The sequence below is a fragment of the Acipenser ruthenus genome, chromosome 18, assembly GCF_902713425.1.
Source record: "Acipenser ruthenus chromosome 18, fAciRut3.2 maternal haplotype, whole genome shotgun sequence".
Taxonomy (NCBI): domain Eukaryota; kingdom Metazoa; phylum Chordata; class Actinopteri; order Acipenseriformes; family Acipenseridae; genus Acipenser; species Acipenser ruthenus.
In genome coordinates, this window is record NC_081206.1 from 1811959 (window position 1) to 1829936 (window position 17978).

The 17978-nt window shown below is 45.5% G+C and overlaps 1 protein-coding gene across 1 annotated transcript in view; it reads left to right on the plus strand.

The window, feature by feature from the left end:
* Positions 1–1050: 1050 nt before the first annotated feature.
* Positions 1051–17978, plus strand: part of LOC117397318 (fer-1-like protein 4) — a 28628-nt gene continuing 11700 nt past the window's right edge. The window contains exons 1-24 of the mRNA XM_058990747.1: positions 1051–1355; positions 3068–3123; positions 5634–5722; positions 6427–6526; positions 8063–8160; positions 8274–8315; positions 8666–8836; positions 9238–9298; positions 9612–9743; positions 9939–10001; positions 10144–10228; positions 10973–11135; positions 11245–11428; positions 12444–12630; positions 12917–13284; positions 13772–13880; positions 14173–14365; positions 14649–14769; positions 15253–15353; positions 15733–15820; positions 15952–16068; positions 16621–16773; positions 16907–17090; positions 17635–17759. Of these exons, the coding sequence (XP_058846730.1) occupies positions 1277–1355; positions 3068–3123; positions 5634–5722; positions 6427–6526; positions 8063–8160; positions 8274–8315; positions 8666–8836; positions 9238–9298; positions 9612–9743; positions 9939–10001; positions 10144–10228; positions 10973–11135; positions 11245–11428; positions 12444–12630; positions 12917–13284; positions 13772–13880; positions 14173–14365; positions 14649–14769; positions 15253–15353; positions 15733–15820; positions 15952–16068; positions 16621–16773; positions 16907–17090; positions 17635–17759 (3069 nt within the window). The 5' untranslated portion in view covers positions 1051–1276. The remainder of the gene's footprint in view (positions 1356–3067; positions 3124–5633; positions 5723–6426; positions 6527–8062; positions 8161–8273; positions 8316–8665; positions 8837–9237; positions 9299–9611; positions 9744–9938; positions 10002–10143; positions 10229–10972; positions 11136–11244; positions 11429–12443; positions 12631–12916; positions 13285–13771; positions 13881–14172; positions 14366–14648; positions 14770–15252; positions 15354–15732; positions 15821–15951; positions 16069–16620; positions 16774–16906; positions 17091–17634; positions 17760–17978) is intronic.

A 17978-nucleotide genomic window follows, 5' to 3' on the forward strand; every position in this document is an offset into this window, starting at 1 on the left:
GCACAGTCACACTTGGTTGTAGTTGCTAACAGGGATGACATTCACATGCTGTGCATATTCACTGTGGGTATGCCATGTGTGATGACACCAAGGCGCCAGTAGATGGCAATGGATACTATCCAGAAAGCTAGTGTGTGCTCATCTGGTGCAGGAAGCAGTATTAATAATAATAATAATAATAATAATAATAATATTATCCAGGGCGACTTGCAGTCGTAAACAAATACATTTCAATCACAGTACAAGTCATAATACAATTAAGAGCAAGATAAATACAATGACTTCAGTTCTAGACAGTAGGGTGAAATGCGTAAAGAAAAGTGTTTTTCTTTAAACACAATTTCTGTTCGTTGTTGACACTTTCTGTTAAGTGTCACGGAGGCAGCACTGCAGCCACTCGCTGTAATTTGACTGCTCACCGCCTGACAGATTTATTCTTAAACTAATCAAGTCACAGTATGTGATAGAAAATATGACTGACTTTGTCATGGTACTGGGTGTGATCAATTTCTCATTTTTGCAGACATCAGTATCATTGCCTTTTTATCTTGAATGCATTGCTCCGCAGCATTGCAGACTGGGTCGCTAGTTTTTGCAGATTAATGTGTCAGTAATAATGCTGATGGATTGCAAGTGTAGGTGCAGGCTTGCTTTCCTGTATGAAAGAGAAGGCTAGGAGGTCTATGCTAATGCAAGCAAAAATAATTAGACTTTTTCATCTTTGACTCCTCCCTTCATTTAGCCATGTAAATGATGTGCCTTAAATAAAAATAATACAATTTTTTCTCATAATGGATCCAGAGTGATATTTTTTGTTTTACAAATGAAATGTACATTTTAATACAGGTAATTACAAACACCTCCCTATTCTCAGTCAATAGCTCTGTTTGTTTTGTTTGCCTAGCCTGCGACAGGTCCTGCCACACAAGCAGTGAAGCAGTGTGCAGCCTGGGCCCCCGCTCTGTGTGTGAGTGTTTGAGCAGACTTCAGATAGGGAGTTCCTTGTGCCCTAACCTGCTGGGTGAGTCGACTTCTGAATCGGTGCAACCTGTCGATCTTGCCAGAGGCAACGCTGCTCCCGTGCCTGAGTGAGCCTCCATAGCCACAGCAGCAGCGCGATTCCTCTGAATCTGCACCTGTACCAGCACACTCACACCAGACCGCAGGTAACTCACAGGGGCCTTCAGTAAAACAAGAATGGAGAGTACATGAAACACCCGAGAACTGCCTGGGAGGGTAAAATATCGATTCAAACTAGTTTGTAAACGCCGGCAAAATGTCCATCGCTGTCAACTTGAAGAAGATCTCCAACTTGCCTGGGAAATATGACAGACAAGTGGAGCTGATATTCAGAGGTAAGTCTTCTCCTTGTCTCTGTGTGATTCTTTAATTGCTGCTACTACATACACAGAGTCTTGCATAAATAAGACAGAAGGATAAAAAACAACAACTTTGTTCCCACTTTGTTTTTCAAACACAGAAAGGGCCCTATTCACAAAACTTTAAAGATTGTTTCAAGGAATCTTTTTTAGGAATAGTTTTTTTTAGGATGTGTTTTGTTCTTTTAAGAATACAATGCTTTGAAAATCTAGAACCTTAGGGTTTCAAGGTCTCTGAACTTGATATAATTATTCAAAACGGACTTTACAATCCTTAGTTATTTTTAATGCAGTGAGTCTGTGTGGAGTGGCGTGTGCTGTACAGATTATTATTGAAAAACAAGAATATTGTGCTGACTATAAGCTGCAATTCCTGGAGCCTGGGGATCTCATATAGCAATAGAAAAACTTGAAACGTGATCACAGGAGACGGTGTCAGTGGTGGAGAAGAAGACACTGCTCTCCCCCAAGCCATTCCCATTCTCTCGGAGCAGCCAAACAGGAGGCTTTCACAATCGTTTTGCACTATGCATTTACAGTACCTGTCCTTTATTACACTTTGTTATGTTTTTACATTAGGAAACTTTTCTAAGACAGCTGCGCTGCATGCTGACTGGCAGCTTCCAGTATTTCACCTGGGATCGTGCGAGCCACGATACCAGTACAGTAATCCGTCAGGTATCCACCCTAGCTGTTTATCCACCATGATCAACCTCTTCAGCAACGTTAGTTTATTATTGAACAGAGGAGATTAGTTCAGAGATTGTAGATCCTACCAAAGTTTTCGTACACTGTGTTGTATGTGCTCCATGCGCTGCCATTGCTGGTAGTGTCAGGTGAGCTGTTCAGTGTGTTGTTATGTAAATGAATCCTGTTCCCCTGCGGGGCCTATCCACTCAACCTCCGTCTCGATCTCCTGCCTGTCACTCAGCAGCGAATGTGGCAGACGGCTACACAGACATTAATACCCTGTGTCCTTCTAAGCAAGGGATTTAGGTGAGCTCCCTAATAAAATATAGTACGTACATTCCACAGCAGTAACCCTGGGACAGCAAGCTGGGAGCAGAGCATTACAATCCTAAACACAATGCCTGGCTGGAAGGTAGGACAGCATCCCATTCCCCAGTCATGCCTTGTGTCTCTGCTACATGCCCTGCACTGAAGCACTTTGAAGGGCTGCCTGTTCAATCTGAACTGCACCACAGAAAGGACAGGAACTTGACTGTCACAAATCAGCACGCTGGCTGCTTCAGGGAACCCCTTACCCTGTTCACACTGGGAATGCATCCTGGTTCACTAACATGGCTTCAAGCGAGAAGCAGCTGTTGCATTATTGTTGGTTGAAGTCCTTGTTTTGCAGATGGAAACTATGCAGGTGTGTAGAATTTCCTAGTTGCTGGAATGCTGTGAGTAAAGAAACAAGCACTGGCAAATCAGCCATAGTTACTTTTTTTGGGGAACATAAAACAAATGTGCCTTACGTTTACAAAGCCCATTGGTAATATTGTTTATGATGTAGGCGTCGTGGTTAAACACTGTTCTCCTCCTCTTTTCCCTGGGTATACCCAAAGCTGTTTCTTGACGTCTCAAGGGAGAGACTGTTCCATGGCCATGACTAGAGTTTTTTTTTTTAATTCACCTGATACTCCTGCAGTAACCCCTCACTTTTACTCATTATTTGTTTTCAGGGTTTACCCACAAGATAAAGAAAACTCAATGTGAAAACGAAGCTGTATTCAACGAGGTAAGAATCTGTCTCAGTGCTGGTTTCTACTGACTTCATTAGCAGGTTCTAGAGCCACAGTATAGAATGTTCTTTGTGTTCTGTACTGTGTTAGAACACATTGAATTGTGATACTTAAACCTTGACTACATCGCCATGCATGTCTTGGCAACCTGTCTGCCATTGTTCAATAGGTATAGCTTTGAATGGAGCATTCAGTGATTGAGCCTCATTTAACAATGCGCTCAATGAAGAAGGTTGATTCGGTCCTTTTAGTTTAGCTACAATATATACATTGGTGTTATCAAAAGATATGTAAACACAATCGTACAAACAACAAGTGAATATAGAAGAAAGTAAACACAGAGCTTGCGTTTGCATTGTGTTCTGATTATCACTTCTAAAACGCGTGTGTTAGTAAAGGCTTTGATGATTATAATAATAATAATAATAATAATAATAATAATAATAAAGATTATTGTTTAATGGCTTATGAAGATTTTCCATGCGCTTCTCTCGTCTGCTTTTACATGCATTCTAATTTTCATAACTGAGTGACTCTGAATATGCATCCCAGTGTTTTTAAGTTACTTCCTATTAAAACAGGTTTAAAATGCATTTGCATCCTGCATCATTGAGCTGACAGGGAGGGAGATGGAGCTGAAAGATTTCTCTTTCCGGGGTCCCTCAAGCGTTGAAGCTGCTGTGGGATCGAGGGAGGGAGGATTAGAGTTATGATCATTATTGTAATTGACTAGCTGGGGCACTTGGAAGCAAGGCTGAGCATCAGCTCTGAACATGTGGGCAGGAGACAGGATCGCAGACGCTTTCGGAACACTGGAGCTGAAGCATCATGTGTTCTAGAAGGTTCAAAGTGTTCTTATTTAGGTCTTTAACACACTCAGTGAAATCTGTGACTTCAGAGCGTGTGTGTGTGTGTGTGTGCGTGTGTGTGTGTGCACACAGACTGTAGATTCTCTGCATATTAAAAAGTTACTCAATGCTAGAGCTCTCAGCGCTGGTTGTAATATATTAATGCCTTGAGGAAGTCCGAGGTGTTTCTGAATAGCTGTTGAGATTCTAATATAACAGAGGTTAACAGGTTCCAGCTCTGACTGGGCCATGCTAATGCTGCTCGGAGGAATCTGATACTTTCACACACACAATGCTACCGAGTGCCGTGGTCACTAAAGGGCTTTCCCAGTGCCCAGCTCGTATTGAACACAGTCATCCTGCCCACTGCTCCCTGGCTCTGTTTCTGATATCTGATACAGTAACAGGCTGGGCACTGAGTCATCCATTTGGGTGTTTCCCTTCCTACCAAGTAACATTCCTGTGCTTAAATAAATAATACAGAGACGAGGGCTGGACTGAAACTCACTGAGCTGTTTTTAAGGGTCCTATTGAAGCTGGCACATGAGTTTCTGAGAACGTTTCATCACAGTCAGTCGGTTCTCAACATAGATTTAAGACTCTAACGCGTTCCTGTCGCCTGGGACAGACAATGGGAAACGTGTAGTACAAACGTGGGCTACAGCTCAGTGGTAAAGCCTAGTGAAAGTACAGCAAAGGGAATGCAAATGTACCCAAACCTTTTTATTAGAGCCCCCTCCCACACACACACACACAAACCCACCCAGCTCTGGATGGGAAGGTCAGAGCTGCCATCACAGAATCTCACTACACAGAACAAACACTGGCCAGGCAAAAGAAACCCAGTCAAACGAACCCTCCCCTAGAAATGGTGCTGCAGTTTCAAATAGGATTTCTGGGTAAAGTGGTCTCTCTGGGAGGATCTACCCAGGAGTCTTAGCGGTTTGGGTTCAGCATTTGCAAGCTGTGCTGACCTAACGACCACATCCCTTTCAGAAGAGCAGCTAGGAAGCTCACCGCTGCAGTCAGTAATGCCTTGTCAAACAAGGGGATGAGGCAGCAGGGTCAAACAGCACCGGTCTCAGGCAGGGCAAAGCAAGATGAAACCCAGCATGCACGATGTACAGTATGTGCATTCAGCTCAGGGTCTAGTGAAAGCCTGATCTCTGTCAACACAAGGCTGTGAGATCTCTTATTCAGCACGCAATCGTATTGTGAATAGCAGTCAAACAGGTTCATATGTTTAAAAAAGGAATTACAGCGGCATAAGAATTTGCCTACTTGACCTTCTAATTAACCCTTTCCGTGATGTCTCTAACTACATGTTATAACACAGTAAGTACATGTATGGCAGTGAAATTACAATGCAGCACGTTCCTGGGGTGTTTCATTTAACAAGTGCCCTCCTGCAAGCTCTCTCCTCATTCCTAACCTCCACAAACACCATCTGATTAGTTTGCCGTCAGATTGATTTGCTGTACGAGGCACTGTCAAAGTGTCACCGTTCACAGTGAAAAAATACGGACAAAAGTGTTCTTCTGGAGATCTTCCGATGTGGGTTCAGAGTCAAAAGCAGCAGACTGTGAAAGCGCACTGTGCGAGGGTCCAGTTTGATAAACACCTCTCTAAACATTCGATTCCTTCCTTCCTTTCTTTAGCAATTCACCTGGCCTCACTATGGGAAGCTCATCCGAGAGGAGATGCTGTCCATCAAAGTCTACAACTGCAGCAAGGTCTTCAGCAACAGGTGGGTTTGGAGCAGCAGACACAGGGACCCAGACAACAGCAAAGTGTAGCTTTGTGCTCTGTGCTGAGGGTGATGTAAATGCATAGTAATGAGCATGAGCAAAAGCATCAGAAATTGCTGTGCAAGTATACCAGGTGAAGCCTTTCATGGGTGGTAATGAAAGGATTGTCAGTGGGTTCATCACTGTCACCTGGATGTGTTATGCTGGGGGGAGGGAGTCATGCTTTTGCCCTCTCCTGGGTGTTGCGTGCTGGGAGAGGGAGTCCTGCTGTTACCCTCTCCTGGGTGTTGCGTGCTGGGGGAGTGAGTCCTGCTGTTACCTTCTCCTGGGTGTGTTATGCTGGGGAAGTGAGTCCTGCTGTTGTCCTTTCCTGGGTGTTGCGTGCTGGGAGAGGGAGTCCTGCTGTTACCCTCTCCTGGGTGTTGCGTGCTGGGGGAGTGAGTCCTGCTGTTACCTTCTCCTGGGTGTGTTATGCTGGGGGAGTGAGTCCTGCTGTTGTCCTCTCCTGGGTGTTGCGTGCTGGGAGAGGGAGTCCTGCTGTTACCCTCTCCTGGGTGTTGCGTGCTGGGGGAGTGAGTCCTGCTGTTGTCCTCTCCTGAGTGTTGCGTTCTGGGGGAGTGAGTCCTGCTGTTGTCCTCTCCTGGGTGTTGCGTGCTGGGGGAGTGCGCCCCGCTGTAACCCCTGTGCTGTTCCTCTCCCGCAGGCTCCTGGGGAAGCTGGAGATCAGTCTGCAGCACCTGGTGTCAGCAGGGAGGCTGGTCCTCAGAGAAGCTCTTACTGACAAGAACTACAGTCTGACCGATGTGAGTGAGGGAGGCTAGCTGTGACAAGCTGGAGCCATCAGAGCAAGTCCTTGATCAGTCCTGTTACTGTTTCTGATGGGGCGTGTTTGAAATGAGAGTGAATAGTGAGGGGGTGGGGGGCATTTACTTGCCCTGGTGGCTTCATTTGTTCATTTTTTTTTTTTAAATGTCTTAATATAAAATGTCACTATGAGTGTGCGTTATCCTAGTCGGCAGAATATGCCTCTCCATTGAAGAATATAAAAACCAAAAAAAGAAGGGAACAAGTTGAAAAAAAAAAACCCTGGACTGTTAGCGGTACTTGAGGACTGGCCACTGAGAGCCACCTGTTAAACTGAACCACTCTGGATCTGATAAGTAATAGCTGTAAGACTCACAAAGCTGCCAGCCCACACCTGGAGTCACTGTAAAGAGTCCAGGAGCCAGGAGGGGGTCTGGTGTAATCCCTCATGACATCAGTGCTTCAGTCTGCACACCTGCAGGATCCTGTTTGCTTTCTTTACATCACAGAGGCTGTTGCTTAACCCATATCCTGGAGCCATGACATCACCTTCAAAACAGATCAACAAAAAAGTGTAAAGGGGGGAAGGACAGTACACCAGACAAGCAAGGAAGGTTCAGACACTTAGAGTGCGGAAAACAGCATTGCTCCCTCCAGACCTCTTGATTAACTGAAAGAAATGGAACTATTGTATTACTGAGACGAGTGGTAAAAGCTGTAGTGCCGAGATATGTAAAATGAACTTGATGGACAGATAATCTCTGTGTGAGAGGCTCCTGTAAGCATCCAGAATGCCCCTGCATGGTACCGCTCTCACAGAAGTGGTCAAACAGCATTCTTCGCTTGTGATTCAGATCCCAAACAGGTGTGCAGGCCAGGCTTTCCAGCGCAGTGGAGCGCGGAGCGTGGGCACTCTTTACATTTTCTGCCTCAGATTCATCCTGTTCTATACCGTGAGAGATCTCGCTGCAGGTTGATTAATCCTGTTAAAGGGGAGTGAGCCATTGCACACCGCCCTGATGTGAACGCTGACTGAGCCACTGTTAGTCATTGGAACGAGGAACTGGATCTGTTTTACACTCACGCCAAGTCTATTATTACTTGTATTGTATCAAACAAGGAAGGAATGGTTTTAAATGATTTGAAACGTCTTTCTCTTTCCTTTACTGGTTAAGATTGCAATCCAGGCTGTGCTACCTCATATTTACAAACATGCTAATTCATTGCTTTTCAGATGAATTGAATCGTTGCTGTTGTTTTATATACCCTATTGTCAATTGCTATCTGGATGTAAAACTTGACCTTTTACAAATAAAAAGGACTCTTTTCTAACCCTTGTGAAACCAGACCCTTTAGCTTCTGAGACGTGAGGAGGCCAATGCAATATCATAGAATATTTCTACATGTCATATACGTGAGATGTGTGTTATTCACGAGGTGTATATGATAGATTACAGTAAGATATTTCTGCAGTAATATCAGGGTGATTGTGTGAAGCTACACGGCTGAGTGAGGCTGGTTTTGCTCTCTCCCAGATTTTCATCGAGTTGGATATCCGGTACCAGCCGCTGGAAGGCACAGCGGGGGGCTGGCTGGAAGATGACTTCCTCTCCTCCCACGATGAAGATGACGGGTATGTCTGCACAGTGCCTCCCTGTCCTCACGCTGCTCTGCCTGCATCGGGCTGCCCCCTGATGTATTCAGTTCTGCTCCCACTAATGTAGTCCCTTCTGTCTCCTCCTGCAGGACTGGACTTATTATACAGAACGTCGGCTATTTCGACCCAGAGTAAGTGTGGTGCTGCTTGATAAGTGTCCCGTTGGGTTGTGTGCAGAACTTCACGTTACATTAAGAATATGCTCTAAATATGTAATAACACATGATACACAAAGGATGTTAAGAACGTTGATTATTATAATTATTATTATTATTATTATTATTATTATTATTATTATTATTATTATTATTAGACATGCTTATCGATGTAAACTCCTTGTTAACACTAGCTTTGCGATCCGTTATAAGCAGTTATATGCAGCCTATGAACAAACCCGCTATTAATGAAGCTATGAATAGGTATACATTCTGATTATAAATAATGAGCTGCAGTGTTACTGACCCCCTGGCTGTCCCGGCAGGACGAGGGAGGTGAAGCGCACTGACAAGCTGGACCGCGAGGCTCGACGGCTGGGGAAGAGCCTGGTGAAGAGCGGAGAGGAGGGGGACGAGGAAGATGAGGACGATGATGACGAGGACTACGATGTCTCAGAAATCGAGTTCTCAAACATCAGCTTCACACACATCAAGAGGTGCAGTGATGCACTACAAGCTATAGATTATTGTGCAATACTGGAAACCCAACAATACTGTTTTTGTATGCAAGTCTTTTTGAAGTCTGTTACAATTTACAGTTTTCCCATGCTTTTCCCATGGTTCTACTCGGCACTTACCATAGTTAACAATGGTTTGCAATTTTTTTATATGCTTTACCATACATCTCTGGGTTTTACAGTGTTTACATATACTTTGCCATGCTTTTGCTATGCTTCATCACATTTTGCTATGCTTTTACTGTAGGAAACTTTTATAAGGGTACGTGAGGGGCAATGTCCTGGCTGGCTGAAGTGATTCAGAGGGGCTCTGATTTCTATTGCTTGTGTGCACTCAGTGCTTACCCTGCTTTTTAGCTGCTTGGTCTTTCTGTTCACAGTCGCTGCCGATTCCTGTCAAAGACTGAACTGGCAGCCGCACCCAAAGTGCAGAGTTTCCAGGTAAGGCAGCGAGCCCCCTGCTCCACTGGGGTAGCAGAGGTCAATTAAAAAGGGTTCAAGTGTGTGATTATTTCAGTATCAGCTCTCTCTCTCTCTCTCTCTCTCTCGCTCTCACTCTCACTCTCACTCTCTCTCTCTCTCTCTCTCTCTGTCTCTCTCTGTCTCTCTCTCTCTCTCTCTCTCTCTCTGTGTATCTGTCTCTCTCTCTCTGTCTCTCTCTCTCTCTCTCTGTCTCTCTCTCTCTCTCTCTCCCTGTCTCTCTCGTTCTGTTACTCTTTGCTCCCCCGCAGTAGTTTTGTTTTTCTTGTCTCAGATCAATGTGAATGTGCTGGAGGCTCAGAAGCTGATCGGGGTGAATATTGACCCCCTGGTTTACGTGAAGGTGGGGGACGAGAAGAAACACACGGCAACACAGAAGTCAACAAACTGTCCTTTCTACAATGAAGTAAGCAGAGTTCTGCCATACCGGATACACCCATTCAGAAACCCATTACAGGCAATGAGACGACCAGAAGTACACTGCAGATACCAAACGCACAACAGAATAATTGACATCTTGAAATGAAACCCTTGAACCCGCACCCTATAGTGTTTGAACCCGCCTCCTATAGTGTTTTCTCATCTTTTCTCTTTCTTTCAGAATTTTATGTTCGAGTTCCAGGAACCCCAAGAGGTTTTGTTTGATAAAGTTGTTGAAATTTCAGTAAGTTTCTCATTCTCATTTTCTTCATTCACTGTTACCTTCACTGCGATTGATACATTTTTGCTGTGTGATCAGGATTCATGTTCTTGGGGTTACTGTTGCCCGAGCCCTGCGTAAACGCATGTATTTTTATTCTGAACAGGTTGCGTACAAAAAGAGGTTCTCGTTCTTTCCCACCCGGTTGGGCACATTCAAGATAGATATCAGCACCGTCTACAATCAGCCTGGTGAGTGTGTGTGAGGCTCCTCAGCTGCCAGCCAGGGCCTGAGCCAGCATTGACCAGGTTTGCAGAAGCTCCCTTACCTGGGCCAGCATTGACCAGGTTTGCAGAAGCTCCCTTACCTGGTTTAGCATTGACCAGGTTTGCAGAAGCTCCCTTACCTGGTCCAGCATTCACCAGGTTTGCAGAAGCTCCCTTACCTGGTCCAGCATTCACCAGGTTTGCAGAAGCTCCTTTACGTGGTCCAGCATTGAACAGGTTTGCAGAAGCTCCCTTACCTGGTCCAGCATTGACCAGGTTTGCAGAAGCTCCCTTACCTGGTCCAGCATTGACCAGGTTTGCAGAAGCTCCCTTACCTGGTCCAGCATTGACCAGGTTTGCAGAAGCTCCCTTACCTGGTCCAGCATTGACCAGGTTTGCAGAAGCTCCCTTACCTGGGCCAGCATTGACTAGGTTTGCAGAAGTTCCCTTACCTGGGCCAGCATTGACCAGCATTGCAAAGTATGGTAAATGCAAAGAAAAACTGCAAAGATACCATGTAAACTCCTATAAGGGTCTTGGAACCTGTCCATCACATATTATTGTATGATGCGTTGCCTACTGTAGCAATAAGAGAGGGCTGAGGTGGGTCTGTCTTGTTTGGGTTTAACATTACAGACATCCCCCCACTCTCCACAAGCTCCAGTCGCAGACACTGCGTTGCAGACACACAGCTGTTCATGTCACCCCCTCCTCTCTGTCCCGATTCAGATCACCGGTTCTACCAGAAGTGGGCGGTGCTCACCGATCCCAAGGACACGCGGAGCGGCATAAAGGGCTACGTGAAGGGCACCGTCAGCGTCGTGGCGAAGGGGGACAGCATGGGCATGGCCAGCATCCCCACGACGGGCAGCCAGAACGACGACATCGAGAAGTGAGTGGGGAGTCGGGGTGTGGGGAGCCACGTCACGAGAGTGGGGAGTGCCGCTCTGCTGTTTTGAAATCTGCTCTGGATCCTGAAGCTGCTCTTCTTTTCTTCTCAGGAACCTGATGCTCCCCAAGAGGATGCCGGCGGAGAGACCCTGGGCCAAGTTCCTCGTTAAGGTCTATAAGGCTGAGGGTCTGCCCAGCATGAACGCAGGGTTCATGGGCAGCTTCTCCAAGATCATGGGGGAGAAGAAGGTCTTCATCGACCCCTACGTGCAGGTCACCCTCGCAGGGCAGCAGGTACACCTACTGTGCCTTCACCCACTGCTGAAAATGAAGGCGCAGTCTACATTAGGGTTCCTGATTAGTGGTTACATACATTCATATTTATATTATATATATATATATTATTTACCTAACTAATGGTTATTGGATATTTACCAATGTTTATGATTGCATATAACTAGTTATTAGAACAGTCCCCCTAAACTCAAGTGCTATCATGTGGTTTTACCTTGTTGAGAATTTTGGGTGACACCTTTGTTAAAGGATCTGTTATAAATAGCCAATAATGCAGCTATAAACATGCTATAAAGGCCATAACAATAAGCAACAATATAAGACAGCTGTTATTGCCATGTAACTGAGGCATTAGTAAGCACTGTCATTATGACATGACACCAAGCTTTAATAAACAAACCCTTTATAAATAGGGCACATGTTTATGGTGTGTAAATATTATTGAGACCAATCCTGGCACTTTTGGTTCCGCTTCAAAAAGAAATGTGTGCAACTCCATAGGAATCCCAATGGACTATTCATTGGATTACATTTCTTTGGACTGTTTTTTTTTCTAAACTGTATTCTTTCTATGGTGTTCCATTTAGAAGGAGCTCACTGCCATATTTTAATGTGTAATGATTCCATCACGTGATGATGTTTTTTAAAATTGTATTTGTGTGTGCTCACCTTGCACACCTTGCACGCTGCCCTCACACCCTCCCAGTGTAAATGTATTTATTTACTAGGCAGAGCCTCATACCACTGCGTAATCCACCCACTCTTAAATTCTTATCAAACCTCAGAACCATTGTGAACTGCTTTGAACCGTGTTTTTTTCTTGCAGTGCATGTCACAGAAACGATTGATTGCTAACAAACAGCCTCTCCCTGATGAAACTGATCACAGACCTGCCAAGTGTTTTTCTGTTGAGACCCCCTCTTTTCAGCTGCATGTCCCTCTCTCTGATATGCATTCCTGTGCTCCCTTTCCACCGTTGTGGTTAGACCTGTGCTCTTGTGTTTGTCGGTCCCAGGGAGAGACGTCCGTGGAGAGCAACACCAACGCCCCGGAGTGGAACGAGCAGATCTCCTTCATCGAGCAGTTTCCACCCCTCGCCCGGAGGATCAAGGTGCAGGTCCTGGATGACGCCAACATCGGCGACGTGGCCCTCGCGACACACTTTCTAGACCTGCAGCAGATATCGAACCCCACGAGGAACGGTAAAACACTGAGTTAATTGCCACGGATTGATACTGTAATGTTGATCCTATCTTGTTTTGAACTCAACCCATTAATGAATGGATTTATTTATTACCTGTCTGTAAATACTTCTTAAAGGCAGTTCCAAGTACGAGTCTCAGCAGCACACCCCTAGAAATATTCATAAGATCTAAGAGACGATCAGCGACGCAAGAGTGTCATTCCGTGGTGCACTAGTTAAGCAGTGAGAATCCCTAACCTGTGGCATGACGTGACTGCCCTCATGGTGTTCCCTGTGCTCCGCAGGCTTCCACCCCACGTTCGGACCCAGCTGGATCAACCTGTATGGCTCCCCCCAGAACTCGGTCCTGCGGGACATTCACCGGGACCTGAACGAGGGGCTGGGCGAGGGCATCTTCTACCGGGGTCGCATCCTGCTCTCTCTCTCCGTGGAACTGTACAACTCGCCCGGCCCCACCGAGAACAAGGCAGCCAAGGCCATGAAGAGCGCCCTGAGCAAGCTCAAGCTGAAGAAGAAGAGCAAGAAGTCCAAGGAGAAAGTGAAGGAGGAAGCAGCGCCGCAGGGGAGCAGCGAGGGGGCGGAGCAGGAGGAGAGCATGGAGCTGCCCAGCGCTGTCACCGTGGAGATGGAAGAGATCCACCCGCTGCCTGAGGTCAGGGGGCGGGGTCAACCATCTCACCCATACTCATTGCTGCAGCTTGTTGAAGCATCTCCTTTACAAGAGTGACCCGTATGCATGCAGCTTCTGTCAGTACCACTATGACATAACCATGGTCGTTTTGTTTTTTAGATGATCAGTTCTGTATTTTAGTGTAACTTATTTCTTAAATAACAAAACAAGCAAAAACAGATGCTTTTTGTTCTGTTATTGGAGTTCTAGAAGCAGAAAAGTATTGAGATTTGGAGAGTCACAATTCTGGTTCAGTTAAATAAGAATGAAAACCAGAAGACTCTGCGGCTCTCCGGGACCAGGGTTGGCCACCCCTGTTAAAAGATGACAACAGCATAACTAAAACTCAATCCCTCTCACCCCCAGATTGAACTGAGAACCCCCCAGGTTTTTAATGTTAAGCATTGATAAAGCAGGGCAGGCACGCTGTGTGCTGTATGTAATGTGCGAATGGCTTGTTTCTTTGCAGAACTTCGTGGGTGAAAAGGAGGAGTTCCTGTTGTTTGGTTCCCTGTTTGAAGCCACCATGATCGACCCCTCCATTGGATCCAAGCCAGTCACGTTTGAGCTGTCTATTGGTATGGAAGCATGCAGTGTTTGTTCTGCCTATTACTTCACTTAGAGGTGGATTCAATTACAAACAATAAGGCGTAGGAGCAGACAGACGGGCCACTCTCTTCCCCTGGTGCATAAAGACGGCGCAATGTAAAACTAGAAACCATTCTTTCCAGCGCATTGGTGGTACTGGAATTGAAATGTTAATAACATAAAAAGAGAAATGCAATAAACGTTCCTGTGCAAAAGGAAAGACGATGGAAACGTGCTTTCTTGGCGATACAGAGATACCATGTGGTGGTTTTTTTTTAACAGGTAACTACGGTAAGGCCGCAGACGTGATTGTGAAATCTAAAAAGACAGCGGCGAAGGAGGAGCTGAAAGAGGACATGCAGCCGCTGATGGAGAGCTCCGAAGATGAGCTGGAGAAAGTAGACGTGGAGGAGCCTAGGAGCAGAGACAAGTCTGTCACTCAGCCCAAGAAGCCACAGCCAACTGAGCATGACCGGTGAGGGAGACTCTTAACAGGAGGCATTTATCAAGACCAATCTGATCTGTCGTCTGCGTGCTTCATCATAGTTAGATCAGGCCCAAAGAGACTTCAATGAATGTCAAGTTTGCTTGTTTATTTGTTGCCTTCATTTTGTTGTGAATAGTTTACTACTGTCACGCTTGCTTAACTGGTAAAAACACAGTACATGTAATCTGAATGCAATGGCAGTTCCCAGTGTAATCCCATCTGCCGTTTAGACTGGCGCATGCTGTATTAACCACTGTGCTCTGCTTTGCAGTTCTTTCAGTTGCATTCCCCTGCTGCATGAGAAGCCTTGCCTCTACATCTGGAACTACTGTGAGGACCACAGCGCCCGGCTCTATAATACCAACTGGATTGGAAAGATGGCAGACAGACTGGTCAGTATGTTCAGTGCGCACAGCGTACCAGCGCCCGTCCTGTAAGCTTGGGCTGGCACACGCGGGGGGCACCGGCTGCAGTTAGGGTCGCATGAATCTCATAGTTCTGCACTTGGAATCTCAACAAGGATAACAGCTTTGTGCACACACGTCATCTTCACTGACACACTGCTGGAATCTTCATGTCGCGTTATAGTGTAATCATGAGGTGTCTTACAATATGAATACAGTGCTGTAAAACATGCAAGCAAAGGGTGGATTCAGTCAATTCAGTTTGTTGCATTTGCAAAAGTGAAATCTTGTGCTAACATTTGATAACCCTTTCGGTGTTTGTGTTTAAATGAATACTCTACTGTGTGTCGCTAGAAAATGGACTGAATGCTGCCACAGGCCAGGAACATGTCCGGGTGAGAGTAATCTGTTCTTCCAGGCACAGCGCTTGCTCCCGTGCTCTTCTGATGGCGTGTTTTCTTGTGCTCTCAGGAATACGGGATTGATGATGTGGAGAAGCTGCTCAAGCGGCCGAGGAGCCATGCAAAGGAGCGTCTCAAAGAGATCCTTGCCGAGTTCGTGGCAAGCTGCAGGTGTTTAAGGGTTTCTGTTATGGTAAAAGAAAAGGGCTGATATATAAAAGGGGGTGTCATTAAGGGTAACAATTTCAATTAAGGGTCTCACTTAGGAATTACATGGGTCCTTACACATACAGTAATTCCAATGTCATTATGCATAGTTACAATGCACTAAAAGTCTTTGTGCACGATATATATGTCAGTGCACAATTGTATCAGAAAAGGGTTGGGGGGAGGTTAGGGTTAGGTTTATCTCTATGCAGTGACAGTGTCGTTACTGGGATGTATTTGCTATGTAAATGCACAGTGCATAGAGACTCAGAGTGATATGAAGTGCTCCCTCATTAAGTTTCAGAGACTCAATAACCATTTCCCTTTCTGTCCCACATTCCAGGCAGTACAGTTTAAATGCAGATAAGAAGACCATGCCCAGGCCAAACAACCTGGACAAGTGCAGAGTGAAGTTTTTAAAACAGAGCATTGTAAGTACAGACATGGGATGGTATGTGCTATGTTTCCGGGTGGAATGAACCCTCAATACAAAGCTCCATTCTGTGCACTCTGTCTCTCTAATCATTGCTACCAATGCCCTGTCTGTACTGGGTCCCCACAGATCATGCTGGCCAAACAGGTCCTGAGAATCAGACACCGAATCACCAAAAAGAATACCAGAGAAAAACTGAACGAGACGAGGACAAAACTGAAAAGACTGCGCTTTCTAGCCAAGGAGGTAAACTGACTTCAATGCTGTTTCACTGCCGGAGTGATGCACAGTCTGAAGCATTGTCTTGCAGCCATTAAAAGCAGGTCTGTCTGCAGTAGCAACACTAACTGAAAGCATGGCTTACAAAAACAGAACTCTTTAACCAAGTCTACTGTAGTAGGATGTGTCTCCTTGTTTTAAAGTAAAAGAAAATCAAAACTGCACTTTCGAGACCACAGGTAGGACGTACGGGACGACTGCATTATTATTATTTTTTAAATGCATATTTTTATTGCATTTTTAAATAACATGCGTGCAATCTTATAATCCAAGCATATTCTCCAATATAGATGTTTAACATTCATACCTGTTTAAATCTAAACCTACACCTTCAGTGATAATTATTACATAACAGGAACAGCATGACAACACATGTCATGGTTGAAGAGTCATTGCAATAAGCCAAAAGTGATATTGATCATAGATCTAGTGTTGTAATTCATTTATAAATTAATTATGTCAGCATGCCTCCTCCCAGCCATCCCTTCTTAACGATCTGTGTGTTGCTATTGGCTCCAGCCTCAGAGCACCCTGCCTGACGTATTCATATGGATGCTGAGCAACAACAAGCGCGTGGCGTACGCCCGCATCCCGTCTCACACCATCCTCTTCTCGATGGTGGAGGAGGAGAGAGGAAAGGACTGCGGAAAACTGCACACCCTTTACCTGAAGGTACCGGCCTCCATCTACTGTCACACATTCGGGAGGGTCAATAGCCCTGCAGTGGAAGAGCTGTGTGGTTAGTGTAAGATGCATGTTTCTGATCCTCATTGCAAACCCCTTCTTTTCCCCTCCTCGATGACAGACCCCCGGGGCCCCTGTGGGAGAGGTCTTTGCTAAGCTGGAGGTGTACATGTGGCTCGGGGTGACCAAGTATGTGAAGAACAACCTGAGCAGCCTGCCGGAGGAGTTCAAGCCCCTGTACGAGCAGGCCAGCTTCAGCACCCCCATCCCGTCCAACATGCCCCCGTCCAAGCTGTGCTGCGATGGTGAGGGGTCCCAGGAAGCTCTGCTCCACCGAGAGCCATGTACTCCCTTAGCAAATGCACAGCAAAGTGGCTCTTATACAGGTTTTGCACGGCTATGCAGTTTTCCTCCCATGCTTTTCCAGTGGTGAAACTACAGCATTTACCCTGGTTTGCCATGTTTTTTTTTTAATATGCTTTACCATACCTTTCTGTGCTTTATAATGCTTACCTATGGTTTACACTTTGCTGTGCTTTTACTGTCGGAAACTTTTAGAAGGGGTTTTGTAAAGACCAGCGAGCTTTGGTAAAGCATCTTAATAAACATGGCAAACCAGGGCAAACTATGGTAAGTGCACAAGGTAACCATGGGAAAAATCAAGGTAGAAATTCAAAAATACTGTGGTAAGCTTTTATAGAAGTTGTTGAGCTCCACTCAGTTAACAGGGCCATGACGCATGATTTGAGTTTTTTTTTCATTGAAATTGAAACTGTACAGTAATAACAGGTGTCTAGATGTTTGAATGGATCCCTTGATTTGCAGTGTCTCTCTGAACTCTCCCTGCAGATAGCCGTTATTTCCAGTTGAGGGCGCACTTGTACCAGGCGCGGGGGATCCTGGCTGCGGACGACAACGGCCTGTCAGACCCCTTCGCCAAAGTGGTGTTCTCCACCCAGTGCCAGGTTACCAGGGTAGGCAAGACGCGCAGTACACTCCTAACTGTGCAATGTATGTAGAAGCAGCCGGTTTCACTTTTCATTTTAAGCAACAAAGGGTGCAAAGCAGATGCATGAAATACATAAGAGTTTATATTAAATAACTGCGCTGAACTGCGCTAACAAATAGATTATATTGCATTTTGCAAACATGCCTTTCATTCATTTTCCGGTTTCCCTTCTCACACAATCATC